This window comes from Podarcis gaigeae (assembly GCF_964106915.1).
Source record: "Podarcis gaigeae genome assembly, chromosome: 9".
Classification (NCBI taxonomy): Eukaryota; Metazoa; Chordata; class Lepidosauria; order Squamata; family Lacertidae; genus Podarcis; species Podarcis gaigeae.
This window is the reverse complement of record NC_139685.1, coordinates 5,477,171-5,502,823: the sequence shown is the minus strand read 5'-3', so window position 1 is coordinate 5,502,823 and position 25,653 is coordinate 5,477,171. Positions and strand designations below refer to the sequence as shown.

At 43.6% G+C, this 25,653-nt stretch overlaps 1 protein-coding gene across 7 annotated transcripts in view; it reads right to left on the bottom strand.

Moving 5' to 3' along the window:
• JAKMIP1 (janus kinase and microtubule interacting protein 1) overlaps positions 1–25,653 on the bottom strand; it is an 89,901-nt gene that overhangs the window by 10,372 nt on the left and 53,876 nt on the right. For 2 of the 7 annotated variants that reach the window (XM_083698230.1, XM_083698229.1), the window contains exons 12-19: positions 24,928–24,990; positions 16,182–16,280; positions 11,798–11,899; positions 10,691–10,744; positions 8,052–8,117; positions 6,103–6,171; positions 3,526–3,603; positions 584–787 (exon numbers count right to left, since the gene is read on the bottom strand). In XM_083698230.1, coding sequence (XP_083554356.1) covers positions 584–787; positions 3,526–3,603; positions 6,103–6,171; positions 8,052–8,117; positions 10,691–10,744; positions 11,798–11,899; positions 16,182–16,280; positions 24,928–24,990 — 735 coding nt within the window. Of the gene's footprint in view, positions 1–583; positions 788–1,474; positions 1,550–3,525; positions 3,604–6,102; positions 6,172–8,051; positions 8,118–10,690; positions 10,745–11,797; positions 11,900–15,900; positions 16,281–24,927; positions 24,991–25,653 lie in introns of those variants that run through there. The other 5 variants (XM_083698233.1, XM_083698232.1, XR_014555131.1 and 2 more) reach the window with 4 other exon arrangements.

Sequence of the window (25,653 nt, the reverse complement as noted above, 5' to 3'; positions counted from 1 at the left end):
TGAGCTTTTCACTGCATTGACTTGCAGCCTGAAATCTCCTCCCTCCCTTTTCAGCATGAACTACCTTCCATCCTCCAATCAATCGTACCTGGTGAAATTTTTGCCATTTATAGCTGTCAGATCACGTGGTAATCACAGACAGATCTTAGCCAATCTCTTCTGCTGGAGAATGGTTAGGTATGTCATTTCACTAATCAGACAGGTATCTAATGTGCAGAGCTTTTTCAGACATCGTTTTCAAACCATGGATTGGCTAAAAACACTGCAGAGCAAACACTTCTTGTGTCTTCTCCCTCTGGTTTATCAATACCGCACTACAGCCATTAACACCCAGGACAGATTTGGACTTTGCAGGTTCCGAGAATGGAGCTTTGTTCTTGCACATGGAGCACGTTTTAAACTGGGACATGGGAACCACTTTTCCAGCAATACAGCATGCACAACTTAAAGATCCCCAACTGAAACTGGACTTTTGAGGGAAATGTTAGAACATGGCAGGGTGAAATAAAAGTGGCAGCATAGTCCCAAAGTGGTGGTAGTCAAAGGAGGGACATACTGTTGGGCACGGAAAGTTCTAGGTTACCTGCTGTGCTTGCTGCAGCAATTCCATGCGCTCATGTAGAATCTGGCAGTCAAATTCACGGCTTTGCCTCAGTATCTGTCTCCGCACCTTTTCCACGGCAGCACACAAGTCCTCCCTCTGGGCCTCATTCAGGGATTCGCTCACTCTCTTCCCTGGCTCCTGCTGCAGAGCGTTGTAGAGGGTGGCCTCCAGCTCCTGGATTTTCTAATGCAATGCAAATGATATTCAAGAGAGACTCATGTTTGAACACAGGGAGCCACACAAGACGGTAACAACAGAAAGGCAAGAGAAGCAAAGCTTGCAGGGCATAAGGGCACAATTCAGCAGCAGAGAAGCAGCTCCCACATGAGGTAAACAAGCGGAAAATGTCTTGTGTGAAGGGCTGACACGGTGCAGCACTATATCATAATGCTATTATTCAAATTTATGATGTGTCTGCACTTTGCATACTGTGTACAATTCTGGTTGCCTCACATCAAAAAGGAAATGGTAGAGCTTGGAAAGTTTTAGAAAAAGGCAACCAGAATTATTAATGGGCTGAAAGAACTCTAATAGGAGGAAAGGTTACAATATTTGGGGCTTTTAGCTTAGAAAAAAGGCAAACAGGATGATGGCAGCATGATACAGGCATACAAGATTACAGTGTGTGGAGACACTGGATAGAGAAAAGTGTTTCTTCCTCTCTCGTAATAAGAGAATCCAAGGCTGAAGGTTGGATGGTTCAGAGTCGACAGACACAGTAGTTCTTCACATAGTACTTAGCTGAACTATGGCATTCCCTACCAGCAGCTGCAGGAACGGCCACCAACCTAGGTAGCTTTAAAAAGGGGTGACACCATTTTATGAAGGATGAGGCTATCAAGTCAGGGTGTCTGTGTGATACCTTCATACCTGGGAATCACAACTGGTTGTGCTGCTGTGCTCAGGTCCTACTTTGAGAGCCTCCTATGGGCATCTGGTTGGCTACTGTAAGAACAAGATGTTGGACTACATGGACCTTTGGTCAGAACCCACAGGGATTTTCTTGTATTCTTATCATCACATTCCTTCATAAACGATCACCAAGATCATGGACTAGAAGCCCAACTCATGTCCATGAGCAGTTGTGCCTTCCATACTGCATGCCCAACTCTAGGGAACTTGCTCTCATTAGAGACAAGGTAGGTACCACCCCTGCAAAGGGTCAGCCCCAAAGGCAAATGATTTTATTTCAGAAGACCTCTGCACCCCAAATGCTCTTCTGATGTTTTATTCTTCAGAGTTTTAATTTATATTTTAATTTTTGCACGTTTTTATTATCCAAGTCCCTTTGAGGCCCAAGTGGGATGAAAAGTAGAATATAATTTTAAATCAATCAACCAATCAATCTTTATTATGATGATCACAGAGCAGCCACTAAATTACAATCAAACAAATGCAATTCTTCAGTTTTTGGCCAGCAAAAGACTGTTAGGAACTAACAGCATTGCAAAGAGCTAGGATAAATCACCACCCAAGCTTTGCAACCTTTCCTTATTGGTGGAATTGCTGCACCCCCTTGATCATTTTGGTTGCCTTTTAAAACAGTGGGAGCAAATGTTTCTCACTTTGAAAGAAAAACAAAATGCATACTCTGAGCCAGCAAGATAGCAAACAAAATGCTACTGCACGTGCTTCTCTATTTCATCCTGGCTGACCAGTAAGCTTTGTGCTTCCACTATAGTGTAAAAAAGGACACCCAACACCTTTGTATTAATGCTGGGCCATTTCTTGGCTTTACACCCATCCTAGCACAGGAGGAAGGACAAATAGAAACTCTAACAAACTTTGAGTTGGGGAACCAATTTACGAGAAATTTGCCAGGTAGGTTTGGTTCGCCCTGCTTTCCAAATACAGTGACCAAGGGTGGGTTTCTTACTCTTTTTTTAACCCTTCCAAAGAAGCTTTGTCAACTACCATTAGTGGCACCTCATGCTGCCCACAGCTGCCCAAATTCCTTGAGCTTGCTTTCCCACTCCTGTGACAGACGGCCATGGAAACAAAACTGCCCTCAATACACTTCATCCACAAGGGAGGTAAGTCAATCCACATATCTCTCTCTCTCTCTCTCTTTCTCTCTCTCTTTCTTTCTCTCTCACACTCCTATACATTTTTCACAGAAAAGAAAGGAGAATTCACTATCCATTTTCATGGGGGAAGAATAGTCCTGAAAAAATGGAAACGCAGTTTTGGCCAGCGCTAGGGTCCACCGGCTGGTTCAAGTGAAATTCTTCCTGTTGCAATTCCCTACCATAGGCTAGCCTTTTTTGTGATATCGTAAACACATATTTGTCAACACTGTATACAGAGTGGATTCTCTGAAACCAGGGTTCTTGTTCCACTCAGGATCCGAATTGTATGAGTGGAACCTGCCACCAGGCCCATGCAGAGCTTGTCTGAGGTCAGAGTGGTGTCTTGTTAGAATAAAGTTAAAACTCAAAAAAAAGTAGCCTGGTGCCCCCAATTTTAAGTGAAAATTGATCAATCTCTGCCTCTTCTGTCTACCTGTTTGGCAGCTGAAACTGAGAGAGCAAAGTTGCCTGGCAGCTTGTAAGAGTTTCTAGAAAAGCATTGCCCTCATACTTTGAAAGCCTAGAAATAAACTTGATTTCTGTAGGACTAGAATCAATGTGACTGGCATGAGCTGAACTCCAGCAGTCATAGTTTTAAAGAATGGAGGTAACAACTCCCAGAACTGCCATTGCAAGAACACGAGAACAAGAAATTTCAAACCTCTGCACAAGCGGTGTAAGTATTGCAGTCCGTTTAAACTTTGCATATGCTACTGAAAACACCTTTAAAAATAGTTCTGACCCTTTTTATCTATCTCAACTAGGCAGTATCTAGGCCCTTCATTTAGCAGAATAGACAGCATACATGTACACATATGAATTTTACTTTCAGCAAACACACAGATTTCCTACCATATAAGCCTGGTCCAGAGCTTGTTTCCTGTAGTCAAGTTCTTCCTCTAAATAACCCTTCTGTTTACTGAACAGGTCCTGAGTAATAATAATAATAATAATCAGCTTGACTCAAAATGTCACAAGCCTTGGCAGATCAGGTATCCATAACTAGCTAGTCCACAAAGGCCAAAAAGAGAGCGAGATAACATGCGCCAAGGAGCAGTTAGACAACAGTCCTGGGTATAGAACTTTCAGCTCAGCACTAGGAAAAGACAAAGATTTTCCTATTTGTTTCTAGACTCAGTGTCTGCTGTGCAGACATTCACCCTGTGCAGGAGGAAGGGGCCACTTTACCCAGCGGCGTAGCGTGGGTTGTCAGCACCCGGGGCAAGGCAAGTAATTTGCGCCCCCTAACCCGTGGATTGCGCCCCCTAAGCGCACGCCTGGCACCCACCCCCTCCACAGTGGGCGGCGACCCGGTGGCTCGGATCAGATTCGCACAGGCAGCACTGCAGTGAGAGAGAGTGAGTGAGCCAGGTAGGGGCAGAGAGCTGCGAGTGCGAGCGCCCCCCCCGATGTTGCACCCGGTGCGGCCGCCCCCCCTGCACCCCCCACACTACGCCACTGACTTTACCATCTGCAGAGGCCACCCAACTCTGCAGAAAATTGTGGAAGGGTTTCATACAACCCCCACACCCCCAAAGCTGCCCCACCTAAGGGTGACACAGGTATGCTTCCTTAATGGTGGTCAGTTAGATCCTGGGCAGCAGAGGGCAGTATGGGTGCGAGTCCTGAGTGAGTGAGTAGGTTCATTCAGCTACAGCTTTCTTCTCCCAGGCCTTTTCCACACTTACCTTTTGCTCTGAGCTTTAATGATCTGTGTCCAAGCACTTTTTTTTTTTTGCCCTGCTGCTTTCCCCAGGAAAACCTGCTCTTTAATGCTGAAGTGGAACAAATGGCAATTCAGATTTTCTGTGGACTGCTGTTTGCTTTGATTCAGCAGTAAAGAGCAGGTTTTCACTTGTACCTTGTACCAAGAAGCCTGCAAGCAGAATAGAACAGAGGCCTTAGCTTGTTTTCCATTCCATAGTGAAGTCGTTTCACGGCTCTAAAGGAGGTTTCCACAAAGGCACCTCAAAGAACAAATGTGGGGCATTACTAAGGGTAGTTGTGTAGGAGCCTGCTCTGCTTTGGAATCTCAAGAGATATGATCAACTAATATCCATACTAAATTCAAGTGATTTGTACTTTGTAAACTACTCACAGGCAACTGTGGAAAGAGTAGCCAAGAGGTCTGGGAAGGAGAGAAGGGAAACTCTGATCCTAACTTCAGGTGCCTTGTGGGACATCTTCAGGAGAAGAAAAGATTAAGGAGTAAACCCTAGACAAATCCGGAGTGGAATCTCTAAGGTGGTTGGATGGCACCTTGTATGCCTCTTTCCGGCAACTCCTGCAGCCAAGCTGGTGCCAAACATGTTGCTCTTGCTTTGCTTTGGACCACATCAGGGAGGCCAAGGTTTTGTCACCAGGGCAGCCCAGAACCTCCATACTCACTGTCCAGGCTTGCACCCCAGGGAGCTCACTTCAGTGCTGCTAACACAGCATCTTGACTTCTCCCCCAGAGGCATACTCCATCGTCTCTCTCAAGACAGACAGATGCCTACAACAACAATAAACATTGGAGGGCAGGGGAGAGGAACTCTGCTGTATAGCAAGCAATGACATGATAAGGAACTGTCCAACCTTGGAATCAGAAAGTAGAGAAAGCAATGAGAATGACCACTACAGTGGTACCTCGGGTTACATATGATTCAGGTTACATACGCTTCAGTTTACAGACTCCGCTAACCCAGAAATAGTACCTCGGGTTAAGAACTTGGCTTCAGGATGAGAACAGAAATTGTGCTCTGGTGACGCGGCGGCAGCAGGAGGCCCCATTAGCTAAAGTGGTGCTTCAGGTTAAGAACAGTTTCAGGTTAAGAACGGACCTCCGGAACGAATTAAGTATGTAACCAGAGGTACCACTGTACTGCCAAAGCCACATGGAAGTGCTGAATTTAGGATATAGGGCCTGCTCCTGCACCTGTTAATAGCATTAATATCGTCAGCATTGAAATTGTCAGAATCAACTTGCTGAAAAACAGTAAGAGTTGGCACAATGCAAATCCAGTTCTTTGGTTTGGACCAAAAAATGTTCAAGGAACCCAGGCAGGTGAGTGACCGGGGAGTGAAAGAACTGCAACCAGGCCCAAACGCCACTTAATATCCTCAGAAGTCAGTCTCTAAATAACAAGCAAAACCTCCTTTCTTCATTTAGTTCTGAAACACAATGCTGAATGAAACAGAAGGTGTGTGCAGGTGCCTTTGTAGGAGAAAGACTTCATTCACTTACAGAGCCATGCCTTTAGTTTCTGGGCCAATTTAATGCATTTGCCAACTGCAAAGCCATGCTCAAGGGAAAATAATGTACATGCACAATGCCAGTCATGCAGTCATTTATATCAAGCCGAGGGTGGGGGGACCCCCAAAGCAACATGCACCCGTGTTCCTGTTCTTTGCCCAAGCTAAAAGGCTATGAAGTAATACTTCTTTTACCTTTTCATTTTCCAGGTCAATCATCTTCTGCGTGAGGGCAGCTTCAGTTTCCTCTATTTGCTTTAGCCACTATATAAAAACGACGGGGGCAAAATAAAACAGCAGTTTGAGACAGAGCTTATGCCAAACATTAGGTAAGTAAAGTGCTTTACCTTAAATTTCATTATTTTCTCAATTTTGTACAGAACTATTGATTTGGACACCTGAAAACGGTGACTAATTATAATGAGCATTGGCTATATTCAAATATTGCTCATTCTTCCCAAATTGGGAAAAATGTATGTTTTCCAACAAAGCTACCAGTACAACGAGTTTGGGGGACATAACATTGCATGTGCTTCATATCTGCTAAAAATCTAAAAGGTTACAAAGCCCTAGGATGAAATAGCAGCACAATGCCAACTCAGGAAAGACCCAGGAGAGGCCTAAGCCTTGGCAACAACCATCTGAAATCATGTTTTCGTAATAATATTTTCCCCAAACAGTTTCAGAAGGTGTCTCATGGGGGGAAAGGCAGTTTCCAAGAACACTTGAATATTCTTTTGCATTGTAACTGCATTGGCCCTTATAGAGCCCCTTAGAGGCCTAATTGTGGTGTATGTAGTATCTGGACTAAATGGAAGGCAGAATGGCAAATTATGTATCTTTGTGTTCTGGGTTTTATGTAATGTACAATTGGCAGTAAACATCTGCTTATTCTTCTCATGATTATTGAATATTCCATGTGTCCCCAGAGTGGAAATATTAGTCCTGTAGTCCACCCCAACAAAGTTACAATTTCCAGCACCCTTAATAAGCTACAGTTCCCAGGATTCCTGGGGGAAAGCCATGTGGTTTCAAAGTATGGTGGTGCTAGAGCTGAACAGTGCCTATAAGACATTCACTGTTTTTGGAAACTCTTGCCCTATTTCAGTTAGCCATGGTGGTGGTGAAGGCAAAATCTTCTGCACATGGCCAGATGCCCTCACTCTTTTTTCTTTTTTTTAAACTACATAAGAGTTCAAGGGCAGAAGATGAAAAGCAAGTTCTTTTGCTAATTTTTGGTGCCCTCTGGTTGTGATGAAACCTTGTAATATGCAAATCCTCTTTTATTTAGGAAAGCTTCCAGCTCAGAGAAAAAGGTGCATATAGCAGGATTTCTCTGGACTGGGGTTGTCCAGTTGCCCTCATGCTAGCAAACGTAATAGCAAAACATAAGGAACTGTTTCAGAAAGTGCAGTAGACCTATTATGCCTTGACCTGTGGCCAGTAAAAGGGAATTGCTTCAACGACAAATTTAATAAGTGCCATGGGAACCATTTCCTTTGGCTGGCAGCAAATCTGTGCAGACTAGAGATTTTACACTTGTTGAATGTGACATGTGAAAACTGTGCAGGGGGTACATCTCCGGACCCTCCAAGTAGCCCTATTTTCCAGGGAATCACAAAAGCCACCCCAGTGATAGGATGTGAGAGTGATAAATGTCCCTATTTTCACCTGAGGAATGTTGGACGGGATGCATTGCAACTGTTGTGTACCCAAGTACACAGACTGTACACTCATTGAGTGGTACATACCCCTACTGACAATCCTTAAAGAAGCTGTAAAATGATTTTGTTCATCCCACTACTATTAACGTTAACCTTTCTTCTGAGGTACAGTCCTCACTAAAATAAAATATCCCACTAGTCACATACCAGTTATTGGGTCAGATGCACACGACACCGGTTGTGGTCACACAGACAACTCAGTCAGTGAGGACATATTGCTTGCTAAATACGGTACTATTAAGTTCCACTAGGAATTTAGCTTGTTGTTCTTATACAGAAAGCGTTTTTTAAAAAAGGCTTGTACATTCAAGACTTTTATGAGCAGAGCTACAGATTTAAACAGAATTGAGCAGAGAGCACTGCTTTTGTGGGATGGATGAAATTCATGTCTAAGAGAAGCAATTCTTCACAGAACTCTACCTTTTCACAGAGAGAAAGTACAGTGCCCGCCTGAATTATCGCAACCTGTTCTTCATTCCTCAAATTCTAAAACACAAGAAGTTCAGTGTATTTTACATTGTAGCAGAAATCCATCAAATTAAAATAAGCAGAGTACATGCTGCAGCAAGCATTACTGAGCACACCAACTTCCCTTTCCTTTAAAAAGTTTGGCAAAGGCAAATTGCCAGAAACTGCCAGGAATTGCAACAACCTTAGGAGTATACTGTAAAGTTGCAAATCATTACTTTCCAGTAGGATCATGTAGGCTGCAATCCTATACGTACTTACCTGGGAGTAAATCCCATTTAACCCAACAGGGCTTACTTCTGAGTAGATATGCATAGGATTGTGCTGCACATGAGCAAAGTGAACTCAGGACTGGGTTGCTAGGCCCCTTGAGAGCTTGACTCTGAGAACTGGGCCTAAGGGAGATCAGGCAGTATCCTGCAGCTCAGAGTGGCAGATGTCAGCAGAGGACAGCATCTACTTATGCCCTAAAGGTAAAGGTAAAGGACCCCTGACAGTGAAGTCCGGGCCGTGTGGGCAACGTGACTAAGCCACGTCCGGCGAAACCAGAGCAGGGCATGGAAATGCCATTTACCTTCCCGCCGGAGTGGTACCTATTTATCTACTTGCACTTTGACGTGCTTTTAAACTGCTAGGTTGGCAGGAGCTGGGTCCGAACAACAGGAGCTAACCCTTTCGCGGGGAATTCAAACCGCCGACCTTCCGATCAGCAAGCCTTAGGCTCAGTGGTTTATACCACAGCGCCACCCGCGTCCCTACTTATGCCCTAGTCGTCAATATTGAAGAGGTAACAAATGGCAAACTCGCTCAAGCCAAGCAGGACGTCTGCTGCCTTGATTCTGGCCCCTCACCCTGACAAAGAAAAAGGAACTCCAAAATGGGTATATTTTTGCAAGCCTTAAAGAACACACAAAAATCCCCCAGGTTTTGTGAGTACTCAAAGGGAATGCTCACAAACAATCAAACTGAAAAGCTGCTCCTGGAAAAACTGTTATTGGGTTATTTGGGGCAATGCCCACCTCCTGATGGAGTATGAGGGGTCTCTGCAGTGGGCAGACTAGGGATTCTGCCCTCCAGCAGCTGCCTTCTGAAGTTCTGCTTTTCAAATAATCCCTTAATTTTCCATCAAAATTGTGGCACAGGATGTCCCAGGGCTGTGGCATGGAAGCAGCATTGAGGCTGGCAGGCTGTTCAAGATACGCTGTGCCAAACTTTAATTCTGCTTGCATAGTTGAACACCCAAGCCAGCTTTCAATTCTTGATCTACCCCTAGCAAAAATCCTGAAATTTTGTTTTCTGTCCTCAGTTTAATTAACATTCCAATCATTGTAAGGTTAGGCGTTACAGCACACTCTATAAGGTTAGTCTGTTGTATGACTTTAGGCTACTGATGGTCATTAAAGTAATAATATTCTGATTTACATTATCCACCCCCTAATCCTGCTCAATTACATGATCAAAGGTTACACTACAGAAATCATGTTAACACTTCCATCTTTTCCAACTTTGGGGGCCCCTCGTCTAAGCATGGTCTCCTGCACTACCTGAGCCAAGAGTGCCAACTTCAATAAAATATTGGGGGGAGCCCAGGTAAACCCTGCCCCACATAATCGATTACAAGATGTGGCACACACCCACCATTTGAATGGCAATGCCCATCAATTGGGTGTGTGTGTGTGGCCCCCTCAAATATTTTATTGGGTGGGCCGAAGGGACCTTGGCCCCTAGGAGTTGGCTCCTATGACCTGAGCTGTTATCTTGCAGGTATCTCACTCTTGCATTCTGACAGATCAGCAGAAGCCAGTGCCCATCTGATGATAGGAGCTGCACAATGATAAAGTAAATGCCTTTTCTTAATGGAAACGGGATGAACTGCTTCAAGTACTGAGCTATATGAGAGAGAATTGACTAGAGGGCTGCCACTTAATTTATTAGATAAGGCTTCCTCAACCTGGGCCCTCCAGATGTTTTTGGCCTACAACTCCCATGATCCCTAGCTAGCAGGACCAGTGGTCAGGGATGATGGGAATTGTAGTCTCAAAACATCTGGAGGGCCGAGGTTGAGGAAGCCTGGGTTAGATGCATGCTATCGGTTCAATTTGCACACGTTTTTCAAGAACACAACGGAGCTCCACCTACAGTTGGTGAGCCCTCTGCATCAATTCTACAGTACTCCTGTTCCAAAATTTTAGCTGTCTGGCATTAAAACAACTTGAAGAAAATCCCAACAGATAAACTTAAAACCAAAATAACTGAAGCAAAACAAGAACAAAGAATGGGTGGGGTGTTTTATTTGTTTTCATGATCCCAATGGCTTAATATTAATAACTTCATCTTGAAATAGTATTTCCAGTTATATATCTGGAATGTATTTGAAACATACTCAAGCACTTTAAATTCACATTTTAAAATTCAAGCTGTCATGACAGGAGACCCAGTGAGACGGGGTGGGGAATGCATAAGACCACAGCGTAACACAGAGGCATGTGCTGCCCACCCTCCATCGCGGCATCCCTGGTGGCATGCTATTACAGATAGTGTCCCTTTCACAAATATGCATTTGGAACTACTTAAATAAATACATTAGCTACCCCATTATCACCAAGGATATCTAGCTTCTTCATAAGTTCAGAAATATTCACATCCTGGAAAAGAAATTTCAACATTTATCTTTTAATCAAGAATTAAATCATGTATTTGTGTTAGTTTTTAACTGTTACAAATTCTTTCACATTAACTAGGCTGAAGAAACAACACCATGGAAGACATTCTGACTCCAGCCAATTGCAAAACTGCCATCATCTTAAAAAAAGGGAGAACCCGATTTCCTCTCAGTCACAGGAAATTTAGGTAAGAACAGTTATCAAAGTTAATAATGAAACAGTACAATGCCAGAAATACTACTGATTATATCACATAGTCTGTTGCTATTTACTCATTTCATTAGACACCAAAAATGATATTGAACTGAAATAGGTCTTTTCACACCACATCATACCAGTGCTAGTAACACTGAACAGCATTAAAGGTTTTTGCCTAAAAATACCAGGTTTAATGGACTGGGCAACATTACACCCATTTTCTATTCATAGTCAAAGAAAGAATGCTTCGTGTAAAACAAAATTAGTGGTAATAAGATGAGATGAGAATAATAAGGTTGGGAATTCATACGAAGTGTGCAGGAAGATGTGGAAACCATCTTGAGATCTTAGGTGGAATTTCCACAGGGTCGTGAAGACTGATCTTTCCGTATAATTACGCATAAGGGTAGGAACAGCATAGGTTTACAAGGTGAAACTAGATGTCATGGTGGCAGCTATGGTTGTTTAAATGGTGTGTCCCCCACCCACACCTAGAAAGCAGAGGGTATCCATCCGATTTTAATTTCAAAGGTGGAATGCAGATGAGGAAAGCTGAATCTGCTCCCCATTTACCTCCTCCCTGGCTCATCACCAAAGCCACTTTCCCCTTAACACAGCTCTGATTCTAGAGGTAAGAAGAGCTCTGGCTGGAGAGGAGGTCCCTCCTCACAGCTATGCATCCCCCTTGATGTTTAGACCCCACTTTCTGCTTTGTGCGAACTAACAGGAAAGAGATTTGATCAAACAAATGCCTCTGTTGCCATCGCATCAAGTCGGGTGGCCCGCAGACCACCTTGCAGACAGATGCTGCACAAGAACCAACAAATTTCCATCTACCTTTATTCCCTCGTGATGACAAAACAGTTGAAGTGCACTTCCATTGTTTTCAGGGAATGCAGTTATATGGAGGTTAAAAGCTGGCGACCTTCGTTCTCTCTCCTAAGGGAAGATTTTGTTCAAAATAGAATAGGTGTTTATAAAAGATACCAAACTTCTATTCTACAAATCATTCAAGTCAAGTTAAATGAACAAATACTGGATTTTGCGTACGAAAAATATACCAAAATGCATTGCAAGGTCAGTCCTTCCCTGATATGCAATGTAAGATTATTTACTGTTATAAGAACACGACCTCTTTCAATAAATAAAAAAATAGCCCAGTAGCACCTTAGAGACCAACTAAGTTTGTTCTGGGCATAAGCTTTCATGTGCATGCACACTTCTTCAGATACACTGAAACAGAAGGTGACTTCAAACTCCACAAGGAAGGGTGTTTGAAAAGGGGGTGAGGAGCTGCAAGCTTTGCAGGCAAGGGGTGACCTTACTGGGCTCCTGTGCCCCACAGGGGTGCCACAGAATAAATGGAGTTGGTCAAGGGAGCTGTGGACTCAAAAAGGTTGAAAACCTCTGCTTCACACCTTCCTTTTCCTGCAACTTTGTGATAAAGGAAATGAAAGTGTTGGTTGAGGGGCGGGGTAGAAGGTGAGACATGCAAAGTTGGTTAACTGGTACTGCTCACAAAGCAGCCAACAAGGTTGTGGGTTGTTGTTGTTTTTTTAACAATCCAGCTTCTGAGTCGACACAGGACAATAATGCTCAGATTGGATCCAATATCCACCCAGTTAAGAGAGACCGTGCATTTAACTGAAGCTCAGGCATTAGTTTCGGCTTGCAGTGAGTGATTCTTAGAGAAGCAGACTTGAGAGACCTACCCCCAATCTCCCCATGCAGAAATGCAACCAGAAAATAACGGCCCAAACAGATTTTCCCTATTGCTTAGTATGCAGCAGAAACAGCTTGAGCGGTGAGACTTCAAATTACAGCAGCAGCAGCCGTGCAAATTCACCACCATCCTTATCATCCCCATAGGAGTCCTGTTACATCTTCCTTATGTATGTGTTTGCATGCAATTAAAAAGATACGGCTGTCATTGCACTGTAGTGCTGCATCACAATCCCGAATTTGCATGAAGTTGGTGGGGTTGGGGGAAGCAGACTGCACCAGGGCTCTGATCATGGAATGGGAGCAAGAACATTGGAAGGATGGGGGAAGTGGTGGTTTAAAGCAAGGTATGAGCACAGTATGGATGTAGAAACCTGAGAGGGAAATGGCAGTTTTAAACAACTGCAGAGGTTTGAATAACATACTATGGAATATTTGAGAGCTCTGTGCCCTTTCTCTCTCTCTCATGAGGCAGTTGAGGAATGGAAGAGGGAGAGACACTGAAACGAAAAGTGGCTGCTTTAAACCAGTGTTTCCCAACCTTGGGTCTCCAGCTGTTTTTGGACTACAACTCCCATCATCCCTAGCTAGCAAGACCAGTGGTCAGGGATGATGGGAACTGTAGTCCAAAAACAGCTGGAGACCCAAGGTTGGGAAACACTGCTTTAAACAATTTAGTTTTGCTTTAAAAATAAGAACTATCTTGTAGAGGCAAACACTGCTCATGTTGCAGAAAAAGTATTAAGTTAACTTGTGGAGCTTTCCCACAATTAGAGCAGAAACTATCTTTCAGAACTTTTTTTTTAATCAAGATCCGCAGTGTTGCTGAGGAATCAAGGGACCAGTATATACACAACTGTGATATATGGCTCTAGTAAATCACCTTTCAACTGCATGCATGGTAACAAAAAATTATTGAAATGGCATTACATTGTGACTGCTTAACCACAGGAGCCAGTTTGAATGAGGTTCGTATGAATCGCTCTTGTTAAAATATAAGCATCAACTTTTGGGTTTTTCAAAACAAATGGTTGTGGTTGCAGCATATGCCCTAATTACACAGCAGTTTTGAAGGCTCCTCCAGACAACCTATTTACTGGGCGTTCATCCTGATTTGCTTGCAGAAAACGTGGTGGTTAGATTACGTCTGATTTTCATTCTGAATTGTTTGTACATCCACCCGGTGATTATTTGCTCACCCCACACGTTTCAATGCATATCTATCACTTTCCTAAAGTCTGCTTCTTTTCAAAGTGGATTTATTGCACTAGATGACAGAGCACTTTGAACAACTTTAGGTGCTCAAATGCATAATTTACATTATGCATTTGAATCCCTCCCACAAATATATCCAGTGCAGTCCACAGATGGGAAGGCCCAGGGCGTGTTAGGCTACCTTTAAGCTTTCAGAGGGTAGTTCCTGCTGCAAAGGAGGGTTCCTTATACATGGAAATAGATGGTGTTCTTAGGTGGTTTCTGGATTTTTTTACACTCTGCTTTTCTACCAAAATTATTAAAGGGGTAATGGTTGGAAGAGATAAGAGAGCACAAGCAGTTATGAGGCGAGAGGTGAAGAAAGTGGCATGGATACCAGCAAACACAAAATGGTGAGGGGAAGAGAGTAACAAGAACAGACCCAGAAAGAAATAGGGGTTTCTTTAATGGCATTTCCAACTAATAGACTAATTTGACATCCCACACTGGATCTGCCAACCATGTAGTGCAGCGTTTGAACTCTGGATAGCACCACTCCTTTGACTTATTTACTCCATTTATATACCATCTTTTCCTGAGAGGGACTCTAGGCGGTGTACTTGAGTCTCACCTCCCCATTTACTCTTCACAACAACCCTATGAGGTGGGTTAGGCTGAGAGACTGTAACTGGCCCAAAATCGGCCAGTGATCTTCAAGGAAGGCTGAGTGGGGATTCAAACGTTGGTCTCCCAGCTCATAATCCAACCATCTAACTATTAGATAGGCGAGCCCATAAAAAAAGGCACGGGTCGGGAACCTGTTGTCCTGCATACTGACTGGACTTAAGAGTTCACCATCTGGAAGGCCACAGGTTTCACCACCCCTCCAGCACTGGGTGTGAGCAAAAGCAAAGAGGGAAGTAAAAAAATCAGTGTAAACATTGGTTTCATTTTCATGTCTATTCCATCCACAGCTGAATTTCCAAGATGTCAAGGAGGAGCTAATTTTCATAGCTTGCAAAATAAACTTGCAGTGCTTCTGTATCCTCCTGCCAGGCACACTGGCCCATCTATCCCGCAGCTGTTTATTTTGGCTGAAAGTACTCCGTAGCCCTGCTATCAAATATTCTTTTAACTGGATGATAGGACCCTTATCCTGATTTCAAAAGCCCTCTGCAACACTAAAAGTGTTCAGTTCAGACCTCTGGCAAAAGCATATTATCCTTACTGCCAGTGGCTTGCCAGCTGAAGAGCAGAGGGCAAGAGAGATAGAAAAAGTTCTTCTACCCACTTTTGGCTCTGGCCCCAAGCGGCTTGTCCTTGAAGGAGTATGACCCTTGACAGAAATGGAGATTTGCCCACCCCCTGCTTTAACGGGTCAAACAAGATTGATATCTAAGTAATATGAAGAACAAAAGCATTTCCAAAGTGAGGCTGAGGTGGAATGAGGTGGAATGAAGTTTGTGCATGCCAAGAGTTCTGAGATATTCAGTAGATGAAATTACAAATAGACTAATGAACATGATTTTTGTTAACAATCTTTTAGTTAGGTTTATGTACTGCACATGGGTATGAAAATGCAACAGTCTTACCCCTCCCGTTACAACGGAGCATATTTTTAAAACAAAAAAAGTAGCAACAATATCATCCACTCCTTTAACACAATGGAACCAGACTGAATGAATTAATGTGCTAAGAAAATGCAAATTCTTCAGGTAACCATATTTTTTTTCTATTTAAGATTCTTTCATTTTTAACTGCATCGTTACTTCATTAACAGATTTATGTAAATAATTTTTTCCCATAAAAGAAGTTCTGTAGAAATTTCCCTTTTAAAACTGACAAAGTAAACTTAAGAAAAAAAATATTAAGATGAAGGATGTGTCACAGCCTAAAGTTTGATTTCATGCAGAATGCACAGAGATGTGTTAATTAAAATAATGCCAGCTGGGAGTTGGTAGTATGTGTATCAGATAATGTCACATGCAATAAAGGAGCAGTCATGGAAATGAAACAAACAAAAAGACAGAAACACAGAAAAAAATTTATTGGCCAGAACAAACTATATGTAATATACATATTGTCTATGTTACAGTTTTGCAAAATTAGTGAGCATGCTCTCCAAAACTACATTAAGGCAGAGGCATTATATTCATTGCCCCAACATCGCGGCAGATTTCAGAAAATCCAGTTAGTTTCCCCTTACACATGCAATGGATGCTAATGGATGTCATACGTATTTCAGCTTGGGTTCAATGACAAGTTCTGCTCCATTTGTGAGTTTACAACTCAGAGAATCTCTTACTTCCAGTTCAAGGATTCGGAACTCCAGCAGCTCATTCTGGTCTTTGGCATCCTGCATCTCATTCTTCAGCAGATCTTCTTCTTGTTCTATCTTGTAGATCTAAGAGAAAAGTATCATGCGGCTATGAGCCAAGGGAGATGTAGAATACATTCTTGCAAACATCTTTATAGCATGCAAAAGAAATGAAAGCCACTGGGGGGAAAGCCTCTTAATGAAATGCAAGTGTGAATTCTATCATAAAGGTAAAGGGACCCCGACCGTTAGGTCTAGTTGTGGCCAACTCTGGGGTTGCGGCGCTCATCTCGCTTTATTGGTCAAGGGAGCGGGCGTACAGCTTCCGGGTCATGTGGCCAGCATGACTAAGCCTCTTCTGACGAACCAGAGCAGCGCACGGAAATGCTGTTTACCTTCCCGCCAGAACGGTACCTATTTATCTACTTGCACTCTGACGTGCTTTCGAACTGCTAGGCTGGCAGGAGCAGGGACCGAGCAATGGGAGCTCACCCCGTCGCGGGGATTCGAACCGCCGACCTTCTGATTGGCAAGTCCTAGGCTCTGTGGTTTTACCCACAGCGCCACCCGCGTCCCAAATTCTATCATACGCAGTTCTAAAAAGTCACTAGTGTGGGCTTGCAAATTGGGATCTTCCAGATGCCAGCCCCACTTAGGCTGAGCAAGACAATAGCTCTTAAGAGAAATGAACACCTCGAGACAGGAGGATTCCATGCCAGTTCAGAAGCACTTGGCAAATAGATTCACAGAATGGTAAGAGTTCATCTAGTCCAACCTCATGATCTAGTCAACTTCTGATCAAAAACCTCCAAGGAAAAGTACTCTCAGTTTCACCACCTTGCGAGGGAGTCTGTTCCCCTGTCAAACAGCTCTTACTCCCAGAAAGTTCTTCCTGACATTTAGTTGGGAAAACTAACTAAACATGTTGAAACTAAACATGTTGAAATAAACACTAAACATGTTGAAATAAAAACATGTTGAAATAAAAACCACTGGAGGTAAGGCTCTCCATAAAGGTCAAATTTGGTGCAAAACACAAGCTGATTCCTTTCACCACAGAATGTTATGTACTGTACCAACAATAGCAGGGGTCAGCAAACTTACTGTGCCTTGGGCCAGTGTCTCCAGCGCCGATCGCGCGCCAGGGCGGGGAAGCGCATGCCCATATGCGTGCGCACATGCTATTTCCGGCGCACTTCCGGGTCGGAGGAGCACCGAAAATAGCTTGTGCGCATGTGAACGGAGCTCCTCCGACCCGGATGTGCACCTGAAATAACGTTTGCACATGTGCACCAGCTATTTCCGGTGCTCCTCCAACCCGGAAGTGGGCAGCCGCGCAGTGCCGCGCTGGTAACAGCGGGCGGCGGGGGTCACCATGGGCCGGATAAACGAGTCCCTCGGGCCTTATCTGGCCCGCGGGCCTTAGTTTGGGGATCCCGAGCAATAGTCATTAGGGGCTTGTTTCGTCTCTAGGCACATTTCAACACCCTCATGTGCAGATGGAGGCAGCCACCTCCCCCCCCCCAGCACAATTCCACAGGGAGGGGATGCACATTACAATGGAACGGCCACTTCCTGGAAGCCCCTTTAAGGTATTTGTTTACCATGTTTAAAGCAGCTGAAAATGTTAAATATGCTAAAAGGAATAAAGAGGCAGTCTTAGGACAACCTTGTAAGCCTTTCTGTAAAATGTGTGCATTTTAAAGGTTTTTGCTCCTTAAAAAAAGTCAGCCCATGAATGCCCCTTGTAAGGAATGCAGCAAGATTAGTTTTAGAATGGAAATGGGATCCAGGAAACTTCAGGATGGTTAGCTTAACATCAGTCCTGGGTAAATTGGTGGAAAGCGTGCTTAAAAATAAAATTATAAAGAAGAAAGAAGAACAAGGCCAAAGTGGTATTTGCAAAGGTAAGTCCTGTCTCAGTAAAGTTTTAGAGTTCTTCAAGGGTGATCAAGTGGATATTCCATATTTGTACTTTCAAAATGCTTTTGACAAAGTCCCTCACCAAAGATTCCCAAGTAAACTTAGCAGTTATGAGATAAGAGCAAAGGTCATCTTATGGATCAGGTATTTGGAAGCAGGTATTGGGACTAATCGGACAGTTCTTATAACGTTCTTACAATGGTAGGATGCAGGAAGTGAAGTTCCTGAGGATCTGTATTGGGATGGATGCTTTTAATTCACAAATAGTCTGCAGTTAGGAGTGAGTCACTGAATATGAGCTGCCAAGTGATCTACCAGAGAGGGCTATTGTCTTCATATCTTGTTTGCCTACTTCCAACAAGAACTGAACCTGTTCAGGACAGCTTTAAAACAAATCATGAGGGGGAGGGAGAAAATACTACAGACAACAGGGGGACACCCGGTACTGGGGATAATTGCTTCATTGATGCACAGGAAGCAGCTGTAGAGAATGACTCGTGGCTTCACTTGTCTCTGTTCTAATGCACAGAGTATGGGAAATGTGCAAGACAAATTGAAATTCTTAATGCAGGATGGCAAAGATGACCTAATAGGCTTTACTGAAACCTGGTGGGATGAGATTCATGACTAGAATGCAGAAATTGAGGAGTATAACCTATTCAAATGGAACAGACCAAACAGGAAGAGAGGAGTAACACAGACCTCCAAGCCAGACTGAAGATTTGGGTGATGCCTTCCTGCAGCAGATTACCAAACATTCAAAAAGGAATTAATAGAATCCTAGGAGTTGGAAGGGACCCAAGGGTCATCTAGGCCAACCCCCTACAATACAGGAATCTCAGCTAAAACATCCATGACAGCTGGTCATCCAACCTCTGCTTAAAAACCTCAAGCAGGAGAGATCTAGCAGCCCGGGACCTCCATACACACTTCCCAGGCTTGTACCCCAAAGAAGCCAATTTGGTGCTGCTAACACTGCAAAAAGAACACACGAGGCAGCTGTTACGAGTTACCAGTCTCTGCAGCCATAGCAAGCAGTGTGATTCTCCAGCAGTTTGACTTCACCCCCAGAGGTGCACTTCATTGTCTCTTGAGACAGACAGATGCCGCCGCCAACTACAGTAATCATGGGAGACTTCAACTACCCCTTATCTGTTGGAACTCACTCTGCCAAGAAAGTAAGGTCCAACAAATTCCTCCATTGCTTTGCTGACACTTTCTTTTCCCAGGAGGTGGAAGAAGTTTATGGACCTGGTCCTCACCAACAGGCAGGAACTGATTGACCAAGTGGAAGTACAGTGGTGCCTCGCAAGACGAAATTAATCCGTTCCGTGAGTCTCTTCGTCTAGCGGTTTTTTTGTCTTGCGAAGCAAGCCCATTGATGGCTTAGTGGATTAGCGCTATTAGCGGTTTAGCGGCTTTTAGCGGATCAGCTGATAAGCGGCTTAGCGGCTTAGGAAAAGGGGGCGGGAAAGGGGAAAAAACCCCGCAGGAACTCGCAAGACATTTCGTCTTGCGAAGCAAGCCCATAGGGAAATTCGTTTTGCAAAGCGCCTCCAAAACGGAAAACCCTTTCGTCTAGTGGGTTTTCCGTCTTGCGAGGCGTTCGTCTTGCGGGGCACCACTGTACTGGGAATTTGGGGAGGAAGTGATATCATCTTGGGTTTCATGATATAGAGGGGCAAGGGAAAACCTGAGTGTAGTCAGGCATGCATTTGGACTTTAAGAAGGTTCATTTCAAAAAGGTCAAGGAACTACTGGATGAGATTCCACAGTCAGAAATACTGAAAGAGAAGGGAGTCCAAAATGGATGGGAGTTTCTTAAAAATGAAATATTGAAGACACAAAGAGAGGCAATTCCAACAAGAAAGAAAAGTGGGAGGCATCTAAATAAACTGGTGTGGCTGCATAAGGAGCTTACAGATGAGATGAGGTGAGGTGAGGTGAGGTGAGATGTAAGAAGGGCATGTATAAGAAATGGAAGAAAGGGGAAATCACAAAGGAGGAGTATGTATGAGTACCCAACAGTTACAGGGAGAAGGTCAGGGGGGCCAAAGCTCAGAATGAACTCAGGATTGCAAGAGAGGTTAAAAATAATAATAAAGGTTTCTTCATTTATGTCTGAAGCAAGAGGAAGAACAAGAAAGTGGTAGGTCCTCTGCATGGAGAAGACAGAGAAATGCTATTGGGTGACAGAGAGAAAGCGGAACTATTCAACACCTACTTTGCCTAAAAGGAAAGCAATGCCCAACCTGGTGATAACAGAATCAATGATGGAAGGAGGGAGCTGCAGCCCAATATAGAAAAAGAGGTGGTAAGGGAACACCAGGCTACTTTAAATGAATTCAAATCTCCAGGGCCTGATGACCTGCATCAAAAGGTACTAAAGGAGCTTGCGAAGGTAATCGCAGAGCCTCTGTCTATAATCTTTAAGAATTATTGGAGAATAGGTGAGGTCCCTGCAGAATGGAGGCGGGCAAATGTTGTCCCCATCTTCAAAAGGGGGGGGGAAGACCCAGGTAACCACTGACCTATGAACTTGACCTCAATACCTGGAAATGTCCTAGAACAGATCATTCAAACAGTTGGTCTGTGAGCACTAAGAAAAAGATGCTGTGATTACCAAAACCCAAAATGGGTTTCTCAAAAACAAAGTCATGCCAGATTAATCTCATTTCTTGTTTGATGGAGTTACAAACTTGGTGGATTAGGGGAATGCCGTGGTCATAGTGTATCTTGATTTCAGTAAAGATTTGGACAAAGTCCCCTATGATATTCTTGTGAGGAAGCTTGTAAAATGTTAGTTGAACAAGGTAACCGTTAGGTGGATTTGCAGCTGGTTGACTGACTGAACCCAAAGAGTTTTATCATTAAAACAATCCAGTTATCCTCTCCCTTACTGCCTACTACATGCTATATATATATATATATATATATGCTTTCGTAGATTTTCACGGGTACAGGAATGCAGGTTTTGGTGTCCTCGGGTGTCTTCCCGTGTAAAAGTTGGGGTGTCTAGGCGACGTTTCGACGAGGTCTCACTCGTCATCTTCAGGCTGGTGCTTTCGGCTTCTTGTTACTGGAACAGAGCGGGATCTCAATGTTTGAGTTCCTATAAATACTGTAGAGGGGGTGTGGTGTCTAGCCTCCAATGTTCTGGGCAGAGAGGAAGTTCCCAGGCTAGTGTGCCTTTTCTTCTTTTGTTCCTTAATTACTTGATAGATACCTTGAGTGATTTCTTGAGTGATATCCTGAGTACCACTTAGGTGGGTCATTAGGTGTGGATTAGTTGCTAAAGTCTTTGTGTCTTGACCTCTTGAACTTTGTGAAGAGTTTTCCTGAGAAGATGGCTGTATTGCACTTAGTTGTGCTTTGGCTTGGCTTCGTGTATAGGGGCGAGCTGTGGTTTTGTGGCTTGTGTCAGCCAGATCTGTGTAGGGATTGCAGGGGGGTGCAGCATCCGGAGGTGCCACCATGGATTGGCTACTGGATGGTGTCAGTAATTCATCTGTGGAGAGGGTCTGGGTTTGGGTCTGGTGTGGTTGATTGGTGTTGGCGTTCTGTGTGCCTCTGGATCTGGTGTCAGTTTTTGTGGGGAGGGCTAATTTCCAGATGTCTGGCAAGCGGGATGTGTCGTCACGCTTGTTCATGTTGTGAGGGTGTTTCTCTATCTCGATGGCTTCCATGATTATTCTCTTGTGGTGATGTTCCGTGTTAAAGAGCAATTTGGAATCTGCAAAATTAATTTCGTGTCCTGTTTCTTTCATGTGTTGGAAAAGAGAGGAAGTTTTTTCTTCTTTTTTGACGGCATTCTTGTGTTCTGCGATACGTGCATTTATTCGTCTGTTTGTTTGTCCAATGTACGTGGCTGGGCAGACTTTGCAGGGTATTTCATAGATCCCTTGGTTTTCCAACTGGATTTTATCCTTGGGGTTTCTGAGGATATCAACCCAGATGAAGCCAATAAAATCAGACTTGAAGTCACCAACATCCTCTGCTCCAGCAAACCACCCAGAAGCAATTTACACAAAGAAGAACAGAAAGCACTCACCAACCTGAGGAAAGACAACAACATAATCATTCTCCCAGCAGACAAAGGTAATGCCACAGTGGTGATGAACACATCGGACTACCAAGCAAAACTATCAAAGCTACTCCAAGATCCTGCCTACAAACCTATAAAAACAGATCCCACCACCTATCTGGAAAAAACCACCAAATCCAAAATAAAAGCCTCTCCTATCAGTGAAGAAATCCAGCTAAGAATCATCCCCAGAGAAAAATCATCCAGATGCCCCAAACTCTACGGCCTCCCCAAGATACACAAAGAAGGAACACCACTCAGACCAATAGTCAGCTCCATAGGCTCACCTCTACAAAATCTCGCTAAATTTCTCGCCAAGCAACTTCAGCCCTATGCAGAATCCATCTCTTCACACGTACCAAACTCCTTCCAGTTCATAGAAACAATAAAGAAGCAAAACCTACATCCTAATGACCTACTTGTGAGCTTCGATGTTGTATCTCTCTTCACACAAGTGCCCATTAATGAAGCCTTGACAGCTATTCAAAACAAATACAATCCCCCCGAATACATCTTGGACCTGACCAACCACTGCCTAACCAACACGTACTTCATCCACAATGGACAAAGATACAAACAGATAGAAGGAGCACCTATGGGATCACCCCTCTCACCGGTCATCGCAAACCTGTACATGGAACACTTTGAAACCAATGCTTTAGACAAGTCAGAACACAAACCCAAACTTTGGCTCAGATATGTTGACGACACCTTTGTAATTTGGCCACACGGGAAGGAAAAACTGGATAGCTTCCTCACACATCTCAACAACTTACACCCCAAAATACAATTCACTATGGAAATAGAAGCCAACAACCAACTTCCCTTCCTTGACGTCCTAATCTACAAAAAACCTGATGGCTCCCTAGGACACACTATCTACCAGAAAAAAACACACACCAACCGCTACTTACATGCACAATCACACCACCACCCTGCACAAATAAACTCCGTAGCCAAGACTCTCATCTCCAGAACCAAACGCCTGGCTGACAAAGACCACCTGACAACTGAGTTACAGAATCTCTCAAATGTGTTAATTGCCAATGGATACCAGCAAAACAGGATTACGAAGCTAATCCAAAAGGAAACACCCCATAAAAACCAAGACACAGAAGAAAACAATGGCATGGCCCTCCTTCCTTATATCAAGGGCACTACAGATAAAATTAGCAAAATCCTCCATAAACACAATATCAAAACAGCCTTTTGCACCAACCAAAAAATAGCCAATATCCTCAGAAACCCCAAGGATAAAATCCAGTTGGAAAACCAAGGGATCTATGAAATACCCTGCAAAGTCTGCCCAGCCACGTACATTGGACAAACAAACAGACGAATAAATGCACGTATCGCAGAACACAAGAATGCCGTCAAAAAAGAAGAAAAAACTTCCTCTCTTTTCCAACACATGAAAGAAACAGGACACGAAATTAATTTTGCAGATTCCAAATTGCTCTTTAACACGGAACATCACCACAAGAGAATAATCATGGAAGCCATCGAGATAGAGAAACACCCTCACAACATGAACAAGCGTGACGACACATCCCGCTTGCCAGACATCTGGAAATTAGCCCTCCCCACAAAAACTGACACCAGATCCAGAGGCACACAGAACGCCAACACCAATCAACCACACCAGACCCAAACCCAGACCCTCTCCACAGATGAATTACTGACACCATCCAGTAGCCAATCCATGGTGGCACCTCCGGATGCTGCACCCCCCTGCAATCCCTACACAGATCTGGCTGACACAAGCCACAAAACCACAGCTCGCCCCTATACACGAAGCCAAGCCAAAGCACAACTAAGTGCAATACAGCCATCTTCTCAGGAAAACTCTTCACAAAGTTCAAGAGGTCAAGACACAAAGACTTTAGCAACTAATCCACACCTAATGACCCACCTAAGTGGTACTCAGGATATCACTCAAGAAATCACTCAAGGTATCTATCAAGTAATTAAGGAACAAAAGAAGAAAAGGCACACTAGCCTGGGAACTTCCTCTCTGCCCAGAACATTGGAGGCTAGACACCACACCCCCTCTACAGTATTTATAGGAACTCAAACATTGAGATCCCGCTCTGTTCCAGTAACAAGAAGCCGAAAGCACCAGCCTGAAGATGACGAGTGAGACCTCGTCGAAACGTCGCCTAGACACCCCAACTTTTACACGGGAAGACACCCGAGGACACCAAAACCTGCATATATATATATATATATATATATGCTTTCGTAGATTTTCACGGGTACAGGAATGCAGGTTTTGGTGTCCTCGGGTGTCTTCCCGTGTAAAAGTTGGGGTGTCTAGGCGACGTTTCGACGAGGTCTCACTCGTCATCTTCAGGCTGGTGCTTTCGGCTTCTTGTTACTGGAACAAGAAGCCGAAAGCACCAGCCTGAAGATGACGAGTGAGACCTCGTCGAAACGTCGCCTAGACACCCCAACTTTTACACGGGAAGACACCCGAGGACACCAAAACCTGCATATATATATATATATATATTCCTGAAGGCTCTTAATAGTTTCATTTTGGCTAGTGAAACCCAGCTTCTTTGAGGAAAGGGCAGGACAGGAATTTAATAAACAAAAACAGTGTTTGTATTAATCACACACTTTTAGAAAACAAAATTATCAATGTAAAAACTTGAGTTACTCAGCACAAAGGATGTTATTGCAATCAGTTCTGGAAATATTGAGGCCACCATTTATTTCACCCACCTTTTCTAGCAGTTCTTGGTTTGTCCTGATAAGCCCCTGCTTTTCTTCTATCCATTTGGAGTCCTGTAAAGAATTTGTAGAATTATAATGTATTTTAATGTATTTATTTTAAAAATCATATACACTGCAACTTGTCAATGACCAAGACATTTACAAAATAATAAAAAGCATGCAAAACAACGAACATATAAAAGTAGAAATCAAAATCATGAGATTTGAATTTATCTGGGTGAATAGACGTTATTGCACAGCATCAAAGCAGCAATATTGGCTTCCATTTGCCCACTGAAACAAACCTCTACTCTAATGGAGGTGGCGTTTGTAGAAAGGCTTTGGTCAATGACATTATAGTGCGGGCAAGCAGGTATGGGAGGAGATGCTCTTTTAAGTCCTTGGGTCCCAAGCCAATTAGGTATTTAAAGTTAAGTAGTAGCTACTAGCTTTGAACTGGGCCTAGAAATGAATATGCAATCAGTGAAGAGATATAATAAACAATGTGAGCAATGCCCATCAAAACTCTGACTGCTGCATTCTGCATTAACCGAAGCTTCTGAGCCTTTTTTCAGAGGAAACCCTGTGTGTAAACGCATTGGAGTAACCCAGATAGAATGTTGCCAGAGCATGGATAATCATGGCCAGGCTATCTGCCTATGAAAGGTGGTCACTGACACTTCAGCCCAAACTGGCGAAAGGTACTACTGTGTGCTACAGAGGTCACCTGGGCTT